The following is a 19,395-nucleotide window of genomic DNA, read 5'->3' on the forward strand; positions in this document are numbered from 1 at the left end:
TGTCCTCCTTTTGTTATGCTTCCTAATCTTTGTTCTCACTAGAACTGTGTATTTTATGTTTCTGTTGACGTTTCCTCTTGACCCCGCGTCTCTGTCCTACCATGGTTTCTTCTCCACGGTGACCCATGATGGCTCAGTCGCCCTCCTTTGTCTCCCTTGCCCATCCACCTCTGGGAGCAGCTGAGGATGCTTAGGTTCCTACCCCGCCCACCAGAAGCAGGCGTATTCCTAGTGACCTTCTTGGACATATGTAACTGATGTTTTGATTTTAGAGGCTCATGTTAAGAGGCTCTATTCTGAACTTCAACGTTTAGACTGGCGGTGTGACTATTGAAAGTCTACGATAACTGTTAAAGCAGAATGAGTGCAGTTTATATTAAGGAATAGCCACGAACTCTTAGGGGCCAGGAGCAGAATGGAGTCTCAATGTGAACTACCCCTCAAGGGCTGATACACTTGAAACTCTGGCCCTCAGCTGGTAGCATTGTTTTAGAGATTTTTGGACTCATTAGAAGGTGTAGACTTATGGGAAGAGGTGATTCACCAATGGCAGCCCAACATCTGGTCCTTTCTCTGCTTTCTGATTGCTCATGTACTGCGATCAGAGACCTGGTCCTTCTACCACCTCACCTTCATGCCAGGATAGATTGCGCCCTCTCAGAACATAAGCCAAGTCAAGTTCCCCCTTTCCCTAATGCCTCCTTCACAAGTATTTGCTCCCAGCAATGAGGAAAGTCACTAATAAAAGGATCATTGTAAAAGCTGAATCTGTACTCTGTCTGAATTGTAGCTCATATGTGGACAGGACTGAGGAAAGCTATGTCTGTGAAAAATTTTTATCATCTGCGAAACAGTGATCTTGCTATGACTCGTGTGTATGTGTGTATGTGTGTGTGTGTGCGTGTGTGCATGTGTGCACACACACAGTGCCTTTGCTTTGTATTATTAGCCTATTCTAATATACTAATAGGCCTAGAGTCGAGTGACAAAATTTATTTCACTTGTAAATTAAATCTATCTAGGGATAAGATCAATTTTTTCTGCATGAGCTGCCTTTTCAGCTCAACTCAGGTGTTTTATGATAGAAGATAAATGTGCAAACCTGCTGTATGTTGTAACAGGTCCCAGACCTTAGTTGGCCTCCAGACCTTAGCACAACTGATGCCATGATGGAAATAGCATTCAGGCCTAGAAGTTTCTATCACTTTCCAGTAATGAAGTCCAACACTCAACTCGGCCCTTATTTGAACCCTTCCTTGTCTCTTTCCTAATCTAAAGTCTCCTGGGTCATGGTACCTGCCAGGTTGTTGTGTAAGAGAAGGTCTGAGTATACCATGCATTAGTCACTTTTCTTTTTGCTGTGACAACCTAAGGACCAAGGAGGATTTTTTTGGTTCATATTTAGAGGATTCAGCCCATCAGGTGGGGAGTCGTGGTGGCAATGACTTGAAGCAGCTACTCCCATCACATGTAGTCGGGAAGCAGAGAGACGAATCCTGATTATCAACTCTCTTTCTCCTTTTCAGTTTGGGACCTCAGTCCATAGGACTGTCCAAAGGTAGTCTTATCTCAACTCCACCTAGAAACTTCTTCACAGACATGCTCAGAGATTTATAACTAGGTGATTTTAGATCAAGTTGACAGTATTAAACATCACACACCAAAGTTGTTCATTTCTCCTGGCATGCAGAAACCTCCAAGTCAAAACCAACAAGACCTGCTACTTTTTAATGTGGTGTCAGGGGCCAGCCTTGACAAAAATAACCTCTTCCAGAGTGGAGGCAGGGGAATTTAGAAATATAGTAAAGAATACTAAGATGCGAAAAAAGCAATAAAACGCAGAAACATATAGGATAGTAATGGGAGGGAATTTCAGTGAGTACTGAAAATTCGCCCGTGTTTTATTTTCCAACAGCTTAATATAACCCTGATTTCAAAAGGTAGAAGTAGAACAAACGGACTGCATTAACATACAAATTGAAAGTCATAGGGTGCATTCACAGTTCATGCTCTTAACTCCTGCCCTGGACCAAACATTCTGTAGGCAAACCACTCCCTGGGTGGAATCCCAAATTATTTCCATAAAGGGAAGTGGAACTTAGCTGGAACCTTAGACTTTTGTTTTAGGTAGGAACCAACTACTTCCCTATTTCAGGAGTACAAGGTCTCGCAACTAGTCACACCTGTTGACCATAGCCTTGAGAGAGCAGAACTCTGATTTACAACTAGGTGGGCTGAACTGAACTGAAAACAAGACCCAAACTCTCTGACCTTTGGCCTCTTTGGGCCTCCACAATGTGGTAAATGTTAACAGTTCTTTTCTTTCTTCCTAATCTCTGGGTTTTGAGACTTTGTTCACTAGTGACTCACAATTTTGAGTTCCACTTTCTAGTTAAGACTTGACTTTTCCTAAACACACTTCTTCAGTGGCGAGGTCTCTTGAGCAACGGCATTTTCAGAGTTTGAAAATTACTTTACTTTAAGGATTTTGGGTGCCTCATTGAAGGCAATAAGAAGAAAGCAAAAGAACCCATATTTTGATTTTTTTTTCACCTAAAAATTCCATAACAGAAAAGTCTTGATGACATTGTCTTATGCCTAAGGCATTGTTGCTTTTCTCATTGCTTTGATAAAATGCCTGGCATAAGAGGTGGTGGCTTATTTTGGCTTACTGTTTCTGAGAAATCTATTATGATGGAGAGGGTATGGCAGATTTCATGGCAGTGTGTGTGTGTGTGTGTGTGTGTGTGTGTGTGTGTGTGTGTGTGTGTGATGGACGTTCCTTTGTTGTTTCATTTGGACCTTTCCTGCCCTAATTATTCAACAATGAGAGGCTATAACATCACCCTCACTTCTACATCCCAAATTCCACTACAGACTTTTGGGATACAAGTAAGAAAAAAAAAAATATCTGACTCAGATTGGATTAAATGACAAGGTCTACTTGGTTCGTGTAACTGTCGTGTGCAGAGACTTACCTTATCATTAGGGTTCAGCTTCAGCTTTTAGGTTCTTTAAGCTTTCTTTTCTTCCACATGTTGCTATTCCATGTTAACAAAATGACCAGAAAAATTTCAGGCATCTCAGGGGCAAATTGCATCCTTGGGAGTTAAAGAAAGAGCCTTTCAACCACGTAAGCCACTTGAGTCACATGCCTGCCACTGAGTCACTCACTGTGGCAGTGACCAAGAGACTCAACTGACCAGTTTAGCTGCTCACTGCACGCTCCATTCCTCAAGCTAAAGCCCACAAGTCTGTGGAAGTTGAAAGACATCTCTAGAGACATCTTTTTTTTAATGGATCAATGAGTCTTTTATTTATTTATTTATTTATTTATTTATTTATTTAGTATACAGTATTCTGTCTGTGTGTATGCCTGCAGGCCAGAAGAGGGCACCAGACCTCACTACTGATGGTTGTGAGCCACCATGTTGTTGCTGGGAATTGAACTCAGGACCTTTGGAAGAGCAGACAGTGCTCTTAACCTCTGAGCCATCTCTCCAGCCCCTCTAGAGAGCATCTTATTTGGAAAGCTTAACGCATGATTCACAGGAAAGCGTCTGCAACCTGACTCCTTCCCAGTTTTGCCAATGAGCCCTGTGCCGCAATATTCAGGGAGGTGGGAAGGAAGCAGTGACATTTACAGAATCGCTGAAAGCTAAAATTCACTGTCTGGGTGGACACGAATCAAAGGCTGCTTCTTCATTTCTTAACGTCTTGTAAATCTCTCTGACTCTGGTGTAAACCTCAAAGAGGAAGCACAGTTTAGTAATGGCTAAGGTGGAATTTCCCATAGCTCAGCATGTGGTCTGGAAGCTGTAGTTGGTGGAGAAATGTGACAGTGTGTGTGTGTGTGTGTGTGTGTGTGTGTGTGTGTGTGTGTGTGTGATGCTCTCAACAGAAACTGATGCCACCATGTAGATTGCAATGAATTTAATGGATCTGTGAATTATTAGTAACTGGGAAGGGTGCCGGAGAAATGGCTCAGGGATTAAGAGCACTGCCTGCTCTTCCAGAGGACTTGGGTTTAATTCCCAGCACCAACATGGTGGCTTACAACCATCTGTAACTCTAATTCCAGAGGATCTGACTTTACTGAGGCACCAGGCCCACAGTGCACAGACATACATGCAGGCAAAACACCCACACACATAAGAAAAAAATAACTTTTAAAAGCTTCTCCTGGTGAGGGAACCCCACTGAAAATCTTTTTGTTTTGTTTTTTTTTTTTTTTTTTTTCGAGACAGGGTTTCTCTGTGACTTTTTGATGAGTTAGCCGTGACTGGAAATCCACATGAGCACACCCACGACCGTCAGCCGAGAGGAGTGAGTCATTGTTGATACCGTGCTCCTCCCGTTTTACTGCAGCACACAGAAAGGCTCCTAAGAGGTTCTCTTCGAAAGGGAAAATAAGTTAAAACTTAGGATCTTTAAAAACTCTCAGCTCAATCACAGATATTCGCGGGGATTCTGGAACGAACTCCCATAGCTGTTGAACTGTACCATCCCTACTCCGTCCCAACAATTAACATGTCCACTCAAAAATAATTATACTAACTCATGAGAGTGTCCTCAAGAACATCCTTTCTGGGGTGAAGGTGGGCGCTAGTCCTAAATTTCCAACCCTAACTCCCAGTTGCACCATTTCTTAATATCTTGGAGATAGGATCAGAAATTTTAAGCTAATGAATTCTCTTAGAAGGATATGTACAAGTTCAGCCAAATATCCAAGAACTTTAAAATACTGAGATATGGGAAATATCTTCATGGCACCAGAAGAACATTTTCTTGATTATGTTGAGCTTGAACTAGAGCACATTTCCTAACTAATAAAGCATATATCTTTATTTGAAGGCTGAAACTGAACAATATGGAGGCTCTGGTTTTCTCATCAATTTGTAGTGTACATATGTTTTGCTTGTGTGCATGAAAATGTGTGTGTAAGAGATATCTGTGTGGCGTATGTAAGTGTGCACATCTGTGCATGTGTGTATAGAAGCCAGAAGAGGTCTGTCTGGGGAAGGGGTCCTCCTCTATCACTTTCCCTTTATTCTTTTATGGCGTGATCGCCCCCAATCTGGAGCTTGTGTTTTTCAGCCTGACTGGCTTCAGCAAGCCCCAGTGATTCTCTTGTACCCATGCTCCCTGTAGCACTGGAATTTCAGGAACATGTGAAACCACATCTAGCTTGTTGCGTGGGTGCTGGGATCCAAACTCAGGTCCTCAGGGTTGTCTATCAAAGGCTACTAATCTCTGAGCCATCTCTCCAGCCCCTGGTTTGCTTGTTGAACGTCTAATTGCAATATCATTTGAAGAACAGTAACCTATTTTGAACGTGCAAATATCCATCGGAGCTTTATGAAAGGCATCAGAAAATTATAAGCAGAAGAGAAACCGATTGCAAGCCATTATATGTTTAATGATATGCAAATTCTGTTAAATGAGATCATGATGGCATTACTGTTCTTTAGGGAAGAATGGATTTAAATAATTCAAAATAACAGATGTCAATTTGTGTGTGCTGTGATCTAACAATAATTAATTAAAAATTAAAAACTGCACATGCATTGAATTGCATTTTGAGTTCTACACAATAATTTTATAATAGCAGGTTCACATGCAAACTGCCTACAGGTGAAGTGCCTTACACATGGGGGGGGGGAGGGACAAGATCTATCCCTAAATCTTAAACTTATTCACTTTATTTTTATGAGTGGTTTTTTTCTGCATTTATGCTTATGTACTACATGCATACCCTCGGAAGTCATTTATGGGTCTAGGATACTCTGGAACTGGAGTGCAGATAGTTGTGAGTTACTACGCAGTAGGTACCTGGGATCAGAAGCCAGGTCCTCTGTAAGAGCAACAAGTGCTTCTAACCATCAAGCCAGATCTCCAGCTCCTATACCCATAATCTCAGAGAAATTAAACAATTTCGTCTATGTTCTCTTACATGTGGAACTCACTAGTTTTAACTAGCTTGGTAAAAACATTTCTGAAATGGCATTTGTAGTACAAAGAAAGTCAAAGTACCCACAATTCGTAGCCTAGCTTCTTAGAAAACAGAGGATACAGGACTATCCCTTCTTTTATTTTCTGGTCACAGGAGGTGTTTGCTTGGATAAGAAAAGGCATCATAGGTCAGGCTTGTTTGTGGGCGAGAGAGAGAACCTGTGAAATTCCGTGGTAGGACACGATTGACCCCTAGTGGTCACAAACAGGACTACCGCCGCTTATCAACAAATGTACTAAGAATCACTTTTGAAAGAGAGGAGAAAAATCTTAACTGCCATATCATTTCCGCCTCTGCCAATATCTCATGTGCTTTTGTGATTTCTAGGTAGTTCTTAAGATCAGGTGCACCCAGATAATGTAACTAGTACTACACAGCTTATCTCAGTGTGCTCCATCTTTATTTTATAAGAAGTACCAAGAATGAGATTACAGTGCTCAAATGTCTTAAAAACAACAACAACAGCATGAAATGGGCTGGGTTTTATGCTAAGAGGTGAGAATACTTTGAAAATACAGCTGGCTGTCCTAGACACAAAACATTGACTGCTCCTTCCAGTAGTGTCTACTTAGGAGATGTAAATGAACAACTTACTTAGGACTAAATTTTCCAGAACAGTATAAGAAAAAATATATAGACATTTTCTTAAAACAACCCCTTCTAGGGGAGGAGAGAGGTGGGAGGTGGGGGAGAGTGTAGAGGAGCGGAGGGAGGAGAGGCTGTGGTTAGGATGTATGACATGAGAGAAGAATAAATGAAGAAAATATTTATTTCTCTTTATTATTTATTTATTGAGACAGGTTACAAAAGAAAATTTTGTGTCTGAGGGAGAAAAAACATCTGTGACTGAAAACATCTCAATATATACATTGTATATATTTTAGTTTTGTTTAATGTGTTGAATAGAAAATAAAACGTGGGGAGAAAGAAACAAAAAAATCCTCTTTAAAAAAAAAACAAAACAAAACGGATAGTCACTTTCAGTGAGAAAAAGGAAAGCAGGAGTAGGGAAGAAAAATATTTAAAACATTTCCCTCAGCTGCTGACTGCTAAACAGGAAAATTAAATGAACCCAAAGTGTGCATAACCTTATATGTTAAAAAAAGATGACTTTGTGCTTTGTTAGTTGGTATTAGACATTATACAAAAAGGCACAAGCTTGTGCTAAATTGGCTTACAGGGATTATTTTTTTCTCTCTGTTTTCATGAGATGAAGCAAGTTTGATGGCTTTGTGTCTATGTATAGTTCTCTCTCTGCCAGAATTCTTTTGATTTCATAATGGGTTCCCACATAGACAAGGCTATGATCTCTTATCACAAAGCCTTCTTGGGTCAGCAGTGCTACAGTAGCAACTGTTACCATAGCAACTGGGATGGGTTTCCCTAGGAGAGAACAGGGCCCTGATTGTGGATAAGAGAATGGTGAGTATGGGATCGGGTAAAAAGAAGCACCCAGAATGAGAGAGATGATAGAGAAAGCCAAAGAGATGCCTGTGTGCTCTGTATCATGGGTTATATCTGAAATCAAACTCATCCCACTAAAATAAATAAATAATCAGCTTAACAAAGTCGGCAAGGTAACTGGTGAGTAGTGACTCATTTAATCATTATCCTAAAGGGGAGGCCCCCAGGGTCCTTGGCAGAGAGAAAAGGGATACAAATGCATCACTTTGCACACAAAGATTTGCTACAGGTGTTCTCAGGGAGATAATGTTTATAATTTGTACAGAACAAGGACTTAATTCCTATATCTTTTACAATTCCTTCCTTCCATAAAGATTTCCCAGGTAAGGCAGGGAAAGTGGTGACTTAAAAAACAAACCACCCAAAACAATGAAAATCAAAACCTCAAAGCAAAGAAACCCCACCTACAGGTAGACTCTTCTCTGGCTTTCCAAAAATGTACATGCTGTTAAAAGATATCATTTTGAATCCGAAAACCAAACAAAAAAGTTGTATATGCAAATACATTAAAATGGATGTCTAGCCGTATGTTGATGCCTTCAGTATGTCTCCTCTGGGGTGGGGATTGCCCAGGGACTGGCACCATTGAGAATTTCCCACAGACCCAGAAAATATGAAGGACCTTGAATTGCCTTAATGTCAGTGTTTAAGCATCTGGAGAGTATAACAGCCGTGCCCAGCTCCAATTGGTTCTCATTGCTGTAATCTCCTCTTAGGGTCCTATGAAGTACCTTCTACTTCTTAGGTGGCTGTCACAGTCCTGATGAGAACAGGTGTAACTAAAAGCAATAAGCAGCCCGTGGCAATGCCCACTCTTCTCCTGCCTACCTGGTGAAGACAGATGATGTCATGGATCACGGATGTAGCTGCTGGCAAAACACCCAACACAGAAGATAAAAATAAGTTGCTTTTTCTTTTTCTTTCTTTCACTTAATTTCTTTTCTTTCTTTCTTTCTTTCTTTCTTTCTTTTTTTTTTGGAGTCAGGGTTTCTCTGTGTATGTCTGGCTGTCCTAGAACTCACTCTGTAGACCAGGCTGTCCTCAAACTCACAGAGATCTGCCTGCTTCTGCCTCCCAGAGTGCTGGGATTAAAGTCATGTGCCTTCACCTCCTGGCTTAAAGAAGTCTTAAGAGCAGGAGCTACCACTGTTCCTGCATTTTGTAGAAAGCAAGCTTTGGGGAAATCACTGCAAATTTCCCAACAACTGGTCAGTAAGAGAATTGGCTTTATCAAAAAGTACTGGGTAATTAAAGCTAGAAATTCTTTTCCCTCCCAGGAAGACTGTGGGCCTCATGGGAAAATCTTAATGAGGAACTCAGGAAGTCTTTTTTAAAGATTCAAGGGTTAACTTTTCAGTGGGGATTGCATTTAGCTGTGTCTAGAGTGCTCTGTTCTAAGTCATATGAGAAACCTCCTGGCTTCATCATCGGCCCTGCTCACAGGTTGCTAGCAGGTTTTGATAGTCTGAATTTCGGTAAATTAACTCTACAATCTGCTAAATCAATGCTTTAGTGTTAATGATCTAATTATAATGTTTCAGTCAGTGGTAGTGCAAGTTTGTGTTTGTTGTGTCTCTTTCAAAACCAACTGAAGAAAAATCCTAAGCAAGTCTCTATAACAGATCAGTAATTACTATCTGAATTTTACTTCCAGAGGTATAAATAGTGATAAAACTCTCATCCCCCATTTTGACCTAAACCCAACAACTATATTAATTTTTCATGCATAAAGAAATAAATTATTTTAAAAACTCTTTTTAAATTATCATAAAAGGCTAAGTCAAGTCCGGAAATCAAGTCATGATTCTGGGTTCAAGGTCTGGATCTTTGTGGTCTTGAAGTCACTTAATCTACATCTGAATTTTCATATGCATCCAAGATATTATTTCTGGACTTTTTACCTTTAAATGCATTTTTAGAGACCACCAATAACTTAACCAAAAATTAACTAAGCAGTTCAAATGATTTTAGCTACTCTTCATTTGAATACTGTGTCTTTAGTCTTAGAATGCAGACAGAATGAATTAACGCTATGACAGCATTTTGAGCAGAAAAATGCAACGCACAGTGCCTGGATATATGGTACCAAGGCAAGGTAGCTTTCTACTGTGTGCACACATCATTACGGAAGACCAGTGATAAACTACTGACTGCCACATACGCACACATCCTGCTGTGAACATATCAGTCCTTGTGATCATCATGCTTTTGTTTCATGATGTGCAGCTCCAAAGTGGTATAGACACTTGCTAGCTGATCATTTCTGCATAAGGAGAAAGAATATACAGGAAAGAGAAGAAGAGGAGCAAAGGGAAAAGTAGGGTAGGAAAGAAACCTTCAAAAATTCTTTGGTTAAAAAAGTGCCTACCCAATGCCTGCCTAAAGCTAGGCAGATTAATTCCACAATGAAGATTTGACAGATTATACTGTATCAAGTTCTTACATATTCTAAGTCAAAAAAGAAGCCTAACGGGAGGGGGACGTCTATAAATATCTATTTGTCTGGATGGAAACTTTTATCAGTTCCAACAGTCATGTATTCAGCTGTAAATTTAAAGAAATCAAGATCAAACTACAAAGTCCATTTTCTTTTACATCCCTCAGTGACTCAGTTCCCAAGTCCATGTAAACTTCATGAAGGTTCTTGAGAACGTTTCTTTCACAGCCCCAGAATTTAATGGAAAATCCCAGCCTATGGAGTGGCATCGATATTGCCGATGAATTAATTAGAAATAGCATTCAGCAGTTCCATGTGTTAGGTACCGGTTTATAGAGATGAGAAGACTGGTGGCTGACAGTATGGAAATGCAAAGACAGAACAACAAGAGCAAAATTATAACCATCAGACAGAACAACAAGAGGAAAATTATAACCATCAGACAGAACGGGCACTGACTTAAAGACCAAATCTCCTACATGCCTCTGAGGGGAGAGAACTTCTACCAACAAGGATGGCGCCAAGTCTTTAGAAAATGGTACATTTTCATACCTTATTTAATGAAAGTCAATGTAGGAGTTGTACAATGTACCTTTAAAATATTGCTACTAGGGTAGAATAAAGTATTCACTCAGAACACCTGGTCTTCCTCTACCAGATTTACTTTCAAAAATACAGTTTTTATTGTATAATATCATGTAACTTAACCTGCCTTCATCTCTTTTATGCTATAATCTCTAATTCTATGGTATCTCTTGTGGACACAGAAATTTCTTCCTTTTTTTGTCCTTGTGATCTATTGTGTTTCCTGGTACACAATTTTAATATGTTCCACATATCGGCTCTCCCTGTTTCCGTCACAAAACAATACAGAATTGGATCCGCGATGCAGTTTAGACTTGTCAGAGCTACTGTGATTCGGTATGCTGTGAATGTCTGCTTTCCGGACTTGTCGTTCAAGTTCATATTGCGCTCTAAAATGCAGCGGATGAGCACCATCACGTGGAAGGGCGTGAAGCATAGTACGAAAGTCAACGTGATGCCTGCAAGCAGCTTTATGATTCTTCTCTTCTCGCTGCTCTCCGTGGCTTGGTTGTGCTGCACGGCTCGGTAGACTTTATGGTTGCAGATCATGATGGTGACCAAAGGCAGCGCGTAGCCCATGCACGTCCTGAACAGGTTGAGGTCGATCTGCCAGGTCTCCAGTGGGTATTTGTCGTAACACAGGGTGAAGGGCGACTTCTCCGCAGCACAATATTCAACGCTTGTTTCATCTTTCCACAGGAGGATGGAGTTAAAGATGGACTCCAATATCCAGATAGACAGGCTGCTCATGAAGGCAAATCTTCTCGTTCTCAGAAAGGAAAACTTCAGCGGGTAGACAACTGCTAAATAGCGGTCCAAGGCAATGCAGGTGAGGAATGCCGTGCTGCTGTAGAAGTTCATGTACGTGAAGAAGACACTTCCTTTGCATAAGGCGGGAGAGAACGTCCAGTTGTCCTTATTCCAAGTGTAATTGATCCACAGAGGCAGCGTCAACGCGTACAGCAGATCTGACAGTGACAAACTGAAGAGGTAAATTCCTAGCTCGTTTTCCTTCTTTGCTTGCAGAAAGGATACACATAAAGAGCCAAGGTTGGCCGGGACGCTGACTATGAACACAAATATGTAGACCACTGGGAACAAATAGCGATCTAGGTCATGCTGTTCTTCAACACACGTGCTGTTCATCGTCATTGTTCGGCAGTGGCGGTTACATTACTTCTTAGGCGGTGAACAGGAAAGGAAGCCTTGCCTCGTTGTTAAGATTTCAATGTTAACTTTTTTGGCTAGGAGTTTCTTTTTTCTTTTAGATGTTCCTTAGTTTTTGAAGTTCTAATCAATATACCAATGCATTCAGAGAGTGATAGTAGATCAAATGTTTACATAGACTGTCACTACCAGAAGTCAGCATCCACGCTCCTGGAGGTGACTTAAAGCCGTGAACTGAGTTTAACCACTAGAAGTCTTCATGCTCAACATCATGGGCTGTTTAGCTTTCTTGAAAAGTCAGACTCTCTCAGTTTGCCCTTCTGGATCTTACAGAAGATGGGAGATTGGTGCAAATACGAGCACGTGGGTTTTATTTTCATGCACTCTGGCATTCTTTCCAAAGTGTCCCGCTTCTGTAACAAAAGATGAAGTAGGACAGGTTAGATACTTACAAGATATACCACCCCATTGCTGTCATGGTTTCCAAGCAGCCAGCTTTCATTTATTGAAAATATCAAATATTTTCAATTGAAAAATGCTATTTAACTAAAGCAATTAATGAACTTTAGTAAATAAAATCAAACTGAGATGTTTTACCTATTTCAAATAAGAATTTCTCAAAGGAGGCTAGCTCATAGAGAATTATATTTCTCATCAGACAATTCCTAACAACCAGAATGAAAGTTTGTTAAACATCTAAAGTCATTTTGGTAGCTAAAAGTAGAAAATTCAGTTATTTGGCTGTGATGAGAGAATGCTTTTTTTTTTTTTTTGCTTTGGAGTGTATGTAAACTACATGACTACATGATTTGCAGGTTTCAATTTATTATACAATATCACTATAAGGCACCAAAGTTCATTAAGATTTAATACACAGTTAGACAGCTTTCTCCCTTCTCCCCCTCTTCTGTTTCTTATGGAATGTAGCTCACTGTGCCTCACTTTCATTCCATAAAGGAGGGGACAGAACCACCTCAATTCTGGGAGAAGGTTGTGATGACCGACTTCCATCCTCAGAGCTGGTTAGCTCTGGGGCTCGTTCCTTCGTAAAGTGACGGTGACGTAGAGAAATGGTCCTCATTCCTTTGCTGGTGGGGACACTTGGCAGTTTGGATGGTTACTGACTGACTGAGCGTGTCCAGTTTGTAAAACTGTCAAGCTGTACACTTGATTTGAACAGGTTCAGTTGTAAAAATCGATTTAACTATGTGCTTAGTATATAGTCTTCTGTCTGCATGATACAATATTGTAAATAAAAGGAGAAGGGGTGGACTCCAACTGCTGTGGTGACTGGGGTAGAAAGCATCTTGACAACACATTTGGCACGGAGATGGTCCACATAAGTCTTCCTAAGAAATTAATTTACTTCCTTTTTTCTTACATGAAAATTGGTAGCTGGACTGTGACTGAAAAAGCATGGGACAAAACCGGACTCTCCGAACATGGCAGAAAATGAGGGCTGCTGAGAAGCCAAGGACAATGGCACTGGGTTTTGATCCTACTTCATGTTCTGGCTTTGTGGGAGCCTAACCAGTTTGGATGTTCACCTTCCTAGACATGGACAGAGGGAGGAGGACCTTAGACTTTCCACAGGGCAGGGAACCCTGACTGCTCTTCAGACTGGAGAGGGTGGGGGAGAGGAGTGGGGGGAGGAGGAGAAGAGTGGGAGGAGGGGGAGGGAAATGGGAGGCTGGGAGGCGGGAATTTTTTTTTCAATAAAAAAAATAAAAAATTAAAAAAATAAAATAACATCTCAAGAAAAAAAAGAAAATTGGTAAAATTAATAAAAAAGCATTTAAACAGTCATGGAAAGATTCACAGAAGGTAAGGGTTTACTAAACAAAAAAAGAGTTCTTGACACCTAGAAGAAATGAACAAATACACATGTAACACAAAACGTGTACTTTAATCACTTTTAAGAAGTAAAAAAGATGGAATCAGAACACATGAGGAATGAAGAGAAAGCAAAACAGCAGCGGAGGATGATAGCTCTCTCCCATAATTCCATTGTTTGGGAAGCTGTGGCTTAGGGATGATGGCGAATTTGCAAACAGCCTGGGCTATAGAATGAAACCCTGACTCAAAAGCAGGGGAGGGGGGAGAGGGATGGAGGAGAGAGAAAATGTTAAGATCTGAATAGCCAGATTTTCTTTTAAAATTAGAAGACTTTTTTTTTTTAAAAAAAATGTAATAGTGAAATTCCTTAGAAGAGGACAATAGTACTTAAAGCTAAAGAGATCAAACAAAATTATCAGTGTAAAAGAAATAGGAAAACATCAAAGATACATGGAGAGTAAACAGAAAAGGTCAATGCATGTGCAACTCGAGCTCCAGGAAGGAGGTAAAGGGAGGTCAGTGAAAAGCAGTGTTCACAAACATCACGGCTGATTGATACCTAGAACTGATCAGGGGCACAGATCCCTCTGACTCGTGAAGCTTAGGAAGTGTCAGATGGGGCAAAGTGAACTGTTGGTACTTAGGCACACTGTGTTCAAACTGCAGAGACCAAAAACTAAGGGGAGAAAAGGGCCAGGGAAGAGAGATGGCTTATGTACAAAGGATACATTTCAGGCTGATAGAACCAGATGACAGATTCATGTCTCTGTGTTCCAAGAAAATGGATGTTATCCTATCATTATATTCCCGATGGGATTAAACTGCAAGACCTGAAGCAAAACCTAGACATTTGCAGGTAACTATCATTCGGGAAATCTATTCCTATTTCTTGAAGAACCCTTCAAAGGCTCTCGACGAAGACAGAAAGTGACACTCTGAACCACAGGAAGGACGGCAAAAGCCTGCTAAGGATGGGACTTTCATCAATGCCAGCAAGCACATCCTTGGGGGGGGGGGGGTTTCACACATTTGAGGGAAAACACCTAAACTATAAAAGTCTCCTCTCTTGAGACAGGACCAAGAATAGCTGGGTGGGGCAGAGGGGGGCTTCCTTTTTTGTGTGTTGCTAAATAAGTATAGGTTTTTCTCCACAAAAGCATAAGACAGAGAAAATTATTTAAGGAGGTTTTAAAGTTCTCAATAGAATTAATTTCTTTAGTTATAAACACACTTCCTGCCTTCTGAGAGCCGCCACTTGTCAGGATGGCTAGATGAAGCAGATAGTATCTTATCTGCTCTCCAACAGAGACAGCATGAGCTTGCGCTTGCCTTTTTCAAGGCTCTTCCAAGTTTGTTTCCTCCCACCTAAGTTAGTATTGCCTGATAGGGTTGCCTTTCAGGCCAAGAACCTAGCAAACGGAAAGCCATCTGTTAATGTCAGCAATGCTCTCTCCCTCCTACAGCAAGAGCATCACAGGGTAACCTAGGGACTTGGTATGTATGATGCCAAGCATTGCAGGCAGCACCTGTTCATCCAATGGAAGTGCATGCAAAAGTTAATGGGATAAACAAACCGTATTACTTCTGTATCTTTCCCAATATTATTTATACAGCATTAATGAAATTTTAAGAAATAATTTTTGCCACCCTCATTGAAAATATGGATATCAACTTAAACTTTCGGAAGTGCCCAAAAGACAATTTACAGCTTAGCTCTAAAAATAATCTAAAAAAACGATGACATAGCTCAAAGCAAACTGATCTTACACAGGGTTCCAGAGGTATTTGCTTCCACCTGTGAGCTTGCTTGCTTGTTACTGGGTCTCCATGTGCCTCTGGCACTATGACAGTTACTTATTAACAAATAGTTACAACTGATGCTTACTGACATTGGAAACAAAATTTCCTAACCTCAGGCGATTCCTGATGAATCTAAAAGCTATTCCTAGACCCTCTGCCCTGATGAGGAAACAGAAGTAGACAGCTATACCATAGCCCAGGATGGCAGAGATTCTTCCGCAACCATCCCAGTGTCCCAGTAGCTGCATCAGGAAGAGAAGGCTGAGCACACACAGTCTCCTTCGCTCTACCCATACCTTCTTCTGACTGGTTCTAAGTTTGAGACCTGACATCCCCTTACCACTCCTCAAAGTAGAGGAAACCATGTGTCTTCCTCATTTCCATCTCACTTACAAAGTTTCGTCTTACATTCACGAAACTCAAACCCAGATAAAAACGCCACGAACACGGCTTGATCGCTATGCCCAGTATGCTATGTACTTTGAACTCTTGTTCTAGCCTTTAGTATCATACTCACCCGTTTCGGGAGTGATGCTTCTCTTGAGCGAGGAGGCTGGCAGATCTGCTTGTACCAAGAAGAGAAACCAGTTGTGTTGTGGGGACAGGAAATTGCACTCATATTTTGTCATAAACCAATGAGGAAGCAGCTTCTTAATGAGAAGGCTTACATTATCTGAGTTCAAACAAAAGGATCCCTTCAGTACTTTAAATGATGTTTGGGTCATTTATTGTGGGGCAATTTTCTTAACTCATTTTTCTTTGTCTCTTAATTATACTTGTATACTTCCATGTATGCTTTTCTCTTTTCCTGTATATGTATGCGTGCGTGGTGTATGCACACGTGTGTGCGGTGCAGGTGTGTCACCTGTGTGCGTATTTTTTGGAAGCCAGAAAAGGATGTCCAGTGACCTGCTTTGTTTTTCTCTCTGCCTTGTTTCTTTGAGTCAGGGTCTCTTCTTGATTCTGGAGGTGGACTAGTGGCTAGCAAGCTCCAGCAATCTTCCTGCCTCAGCTCAACCCACTGGGCTGGGGTAACAGGCAATGCACATAGCTATTACACACTGGGATCCCAGCTCAGGTCCTCACGCTGTGCAGCAAGCACTCCTACCCACTCATTCATCTTTCCAGACTCTGATAGTTATGCTTTACTTAATAGGATGAGTCGCAACTATTCAATCCATTCTTACTATGCAGTGACTGTGTGGGTATCTACATATTACCCAGAAAGGAGCATACTACCACGAAAGAGATAACCACACAGTTACAACATAGATACAACAGGAGCATAGATAAGCACTTCTAGATAAACTTGAATAAAGCATGTGAGTCATTTGGATGTGTGAGAACGGAGAAGATGCCGTGAACCCTATTTGGGGTGTTTTGGTTCATGGAAATAAAACAAGAGGCAGAGTGGTGGTGGTGAATCCTGTGGTTTACTGGCAAAAATGGCTGTGGATACGCATGGGCCAGGAGAGCCACCGTTGTGAATCCCTTCTCCTTCTGGGGTACTAATAGGATTAGATGTGTAGTATTTGATTACAGAAACATTTTCTCTTCTAGTAACCCTCTGAGAATAGAAAACAGTGATGGCTAAAAGCAACCGGAGTCACTGATTCAGGCAAATAGATAACCATGAAATTTGAAAATTTGTTTGTGAGTGATATAGATTATTATTTTTAAAAGCTAATGCAGTACTTTAAGAAGGTGACTCTATACAGTGGTTTAACACAAAATGAAATCAAGTTTCTAGAACATCCTACTTCTGAGAAAAGTTAAGAGATTACTTTTAAGCTCTCCCCCAATAAAATTAGAAATGAGGGGAAATTATTTTTTAGTATGGAATTAATTTTTAGTGGAAAATTCTGACTTATTTTTAGGCTTTAGTCAGATACATCGTCTGGGTTGGTAGATGGAAGAATGGAATTATGGGATACAGCCAATTTTTTTTTTTATCTTGGAGTAACTAGGGGATATCAGGAATGTGAAAGCTTTTGAAAGTCTCTTTACATGTCTCTAAGAATAATAAAAATATGCCTGACTTTGGTGGCACACACCTTTAATCCCAGCATTCAGTAGGAAGAGGTAGGCAGATCTCTGAGTTTTGAGACCAGCCTGGCTACAGTTCCATTGCAATCAGGGATATTCAGAGAAACTATCTCAAAAAAAAAAAAAACCAAATGAATAATTTAAAATGAATTTGTAAAGCACTCAAGAGTTTGTAAATATCATGCAGCAACCGAAAACCTCAGGGTATACTGTCATTGAGATGATAAAAAGTGTAGTTAAAATGTCGAAACTGAATGGCCAAAGGCATCAGGGGCAGTGCTGGGGGTGGCTGTCTCAATGCAGTGCTCCCCTGCATCCATAGGGATCTGAGTTCGAGTCTCAGAACCAATGTCACAAAAGCCCAGTGTGGTGATACACGATTGCAATCCCAATATTAGGAAGGTAGAGACAGGCAGTTCCTGGTTAGGCGAAGTCTGTCTTAAATTTTAAAAAAAGAAGAAAAAAGCAAAGGTTGATGGTGCCCGAGGAGCAATTTCCAGGATAGCCATCAGACTGACACACACATCTGCATACATGTACACACATATGGGAATCTGCACACACATGCATATACTTACATGTACCTACACACGCCTACAGAAAAAAGGCTTAAAGTTTACCAAAAAGAAAATAATAATTTCTGTTTAGTCATAACTACAATCCCCAAATCTTTTTTTTTCTGCTTGGTTTTGCACGTTTGCCTAACTATTGTTTTCTATTTCATGAATTACATCTAATTTTACCTCGATAGACCCTACTTCTGTTTTTAGAGAAAGAGCATTTTCACATCCATGTCAAGTTATCTATGTACTTTACTCTTCAGAAAAAAAAAAAGAGGATGTAGTTAGAGAATGTGAAATACAAACTTTCACTTCTGCTTAAGTAAGGAAAAAAAATGTTGCTTACTTCACACAAGGAGACCTTCACCAACTTTTATGGATTCTGCACCTTGTTTAGTTAAAAATGTGGCAGTATCATATTTTAATTATAGGGATATTTAATATGAGTAGTTAGATGTTTCGGAGCCCTGAGATGCCGAGGTATTTTAATGTAAAGGTCAATGAACAGTTATTGAGAACAGAGAACATGGGCTTTGCGGAGTCAGAATTCTTGACCAGTCAGTTTTCTTGTCTTCTGAGATCACAATGTGGGCACCTGACATTGGCCAGAGGCAGCACATTGGGCTTGAACTAGGAAACAAGGCAAAAGAATGTGGACCTGCTGGATTAGGACTTCTCCATGGGTAGACAGCGGGGAAGATTATTCTGGTGATGAAGGCTCCTGTTGTTGTGTTGAAGCTGCCTCCTTTGTCTGCTGCTATTCCCAAGGAGAAAAACAGCAAGGAACTAAGGCAGGATCCTGTTCCGACATCCCGCTACGTATTCTCATCTTTACTTCTTTTTACACACATAGTCTCAGTCATTTTGTGTCGGTTGCCTAAAGAGAAAAGATTCTTGGCACCAAGGGGAAAGCCTATGGATTGAGTTTCAAAAGGTCAAACGAAGGAAAGGAAAGAAAAGGAAAGGAAAGGAAAGGAAAGGAAAGGAAAGGAAAAAATGGGGTTCTGGGCGCTTGGGGGGAAAGCTGCTGAGATACAGTGAGGGATTTATCCAAACTCAGATGTGATAGATGCCTAAAGTACAGGCCTTTAGAAAGTTAATTATGAAGACATGAATATAGGTTAAATGCTTACACTAATTACATACTATGATGGTAATATTTTTGATATCCGGGGTTACACAAAATCCACCCTTGAAGTTAATGCCCTGTTTTAACATGAATGTGGCTGATAGCAAAGATCAAATGATGCCTGTGTGCTGTTATCTCTGTTGGGCCATATCCTACTGGACGTTGAAATAATCTCCCTCTTGAACTGCGTTGTGGTTTAAACACGAAATGTTTTGCAGAATCTTATGTGTTTGAGTGCTTGGTCCCCCTCTGGTGGTGCTATTCAAGGAATGTTGTGGAAGCCATAGACGTTGGAGCCTTGTTGGAGGAAGTAGGCCAGTGAAATGGGCCTTGATTTTGTCTAGCCTGGCCCCACTTT

The 19,395-nt window shown here is 40.7% G+C and overlaps 1 protein-coding gene across 1 annotated transcript; it reads right to left on the bottom strand.

Annotated features, from left to right (window-relative positions):
- Nucleotides 1-10,501: 10,501 nt before the first annotated feature.
- LOC121434489 (psychosine receptor-like) lies at nucleotides 10,502-11,755 on the bottom strand. Its single transcript, XM_041633492.1, has one exon. It carries the CDS (start codon nucleotides 11,649-11,651, stop codon nucleotides 10,638-10,640), a length of 1,014 nt encoding a protein of 337 aa, XP_041489426.1. The 5' UTR covers nucleotides 11,652-11,755; the 3' UTR covers nucleotides 10,502-10,637.
- Nucleotides 11,756-19,395: the final 7,640 nt, after the last annotated feature.

This window comes from Microtus oregoni, unplaced genomic scaffold (genome assembly GCF_018167655.1).
Source record: "Microtus oregoni isolate MIOR12 unplaced genomic scaffold, Mior012 000043F_ref0000047, whole genome shotgun sequence".
Classification (NCBI taxonomy): Eukaryota; Metazoa; Chordata; class Mammalia; order Rodentia; family Cricetidae; genus Microtus; species Microtus oregoni.

What these genes read in the sequence shown, in the direction of transcription:
- LOC121434489 (XM_041633492.1), bottom strand. Translation starts at nt 11,651, where the DNA reads ATGACGATGAACAGCACGTGTGTTGAAGAACAGCATGACCTAGATCGC.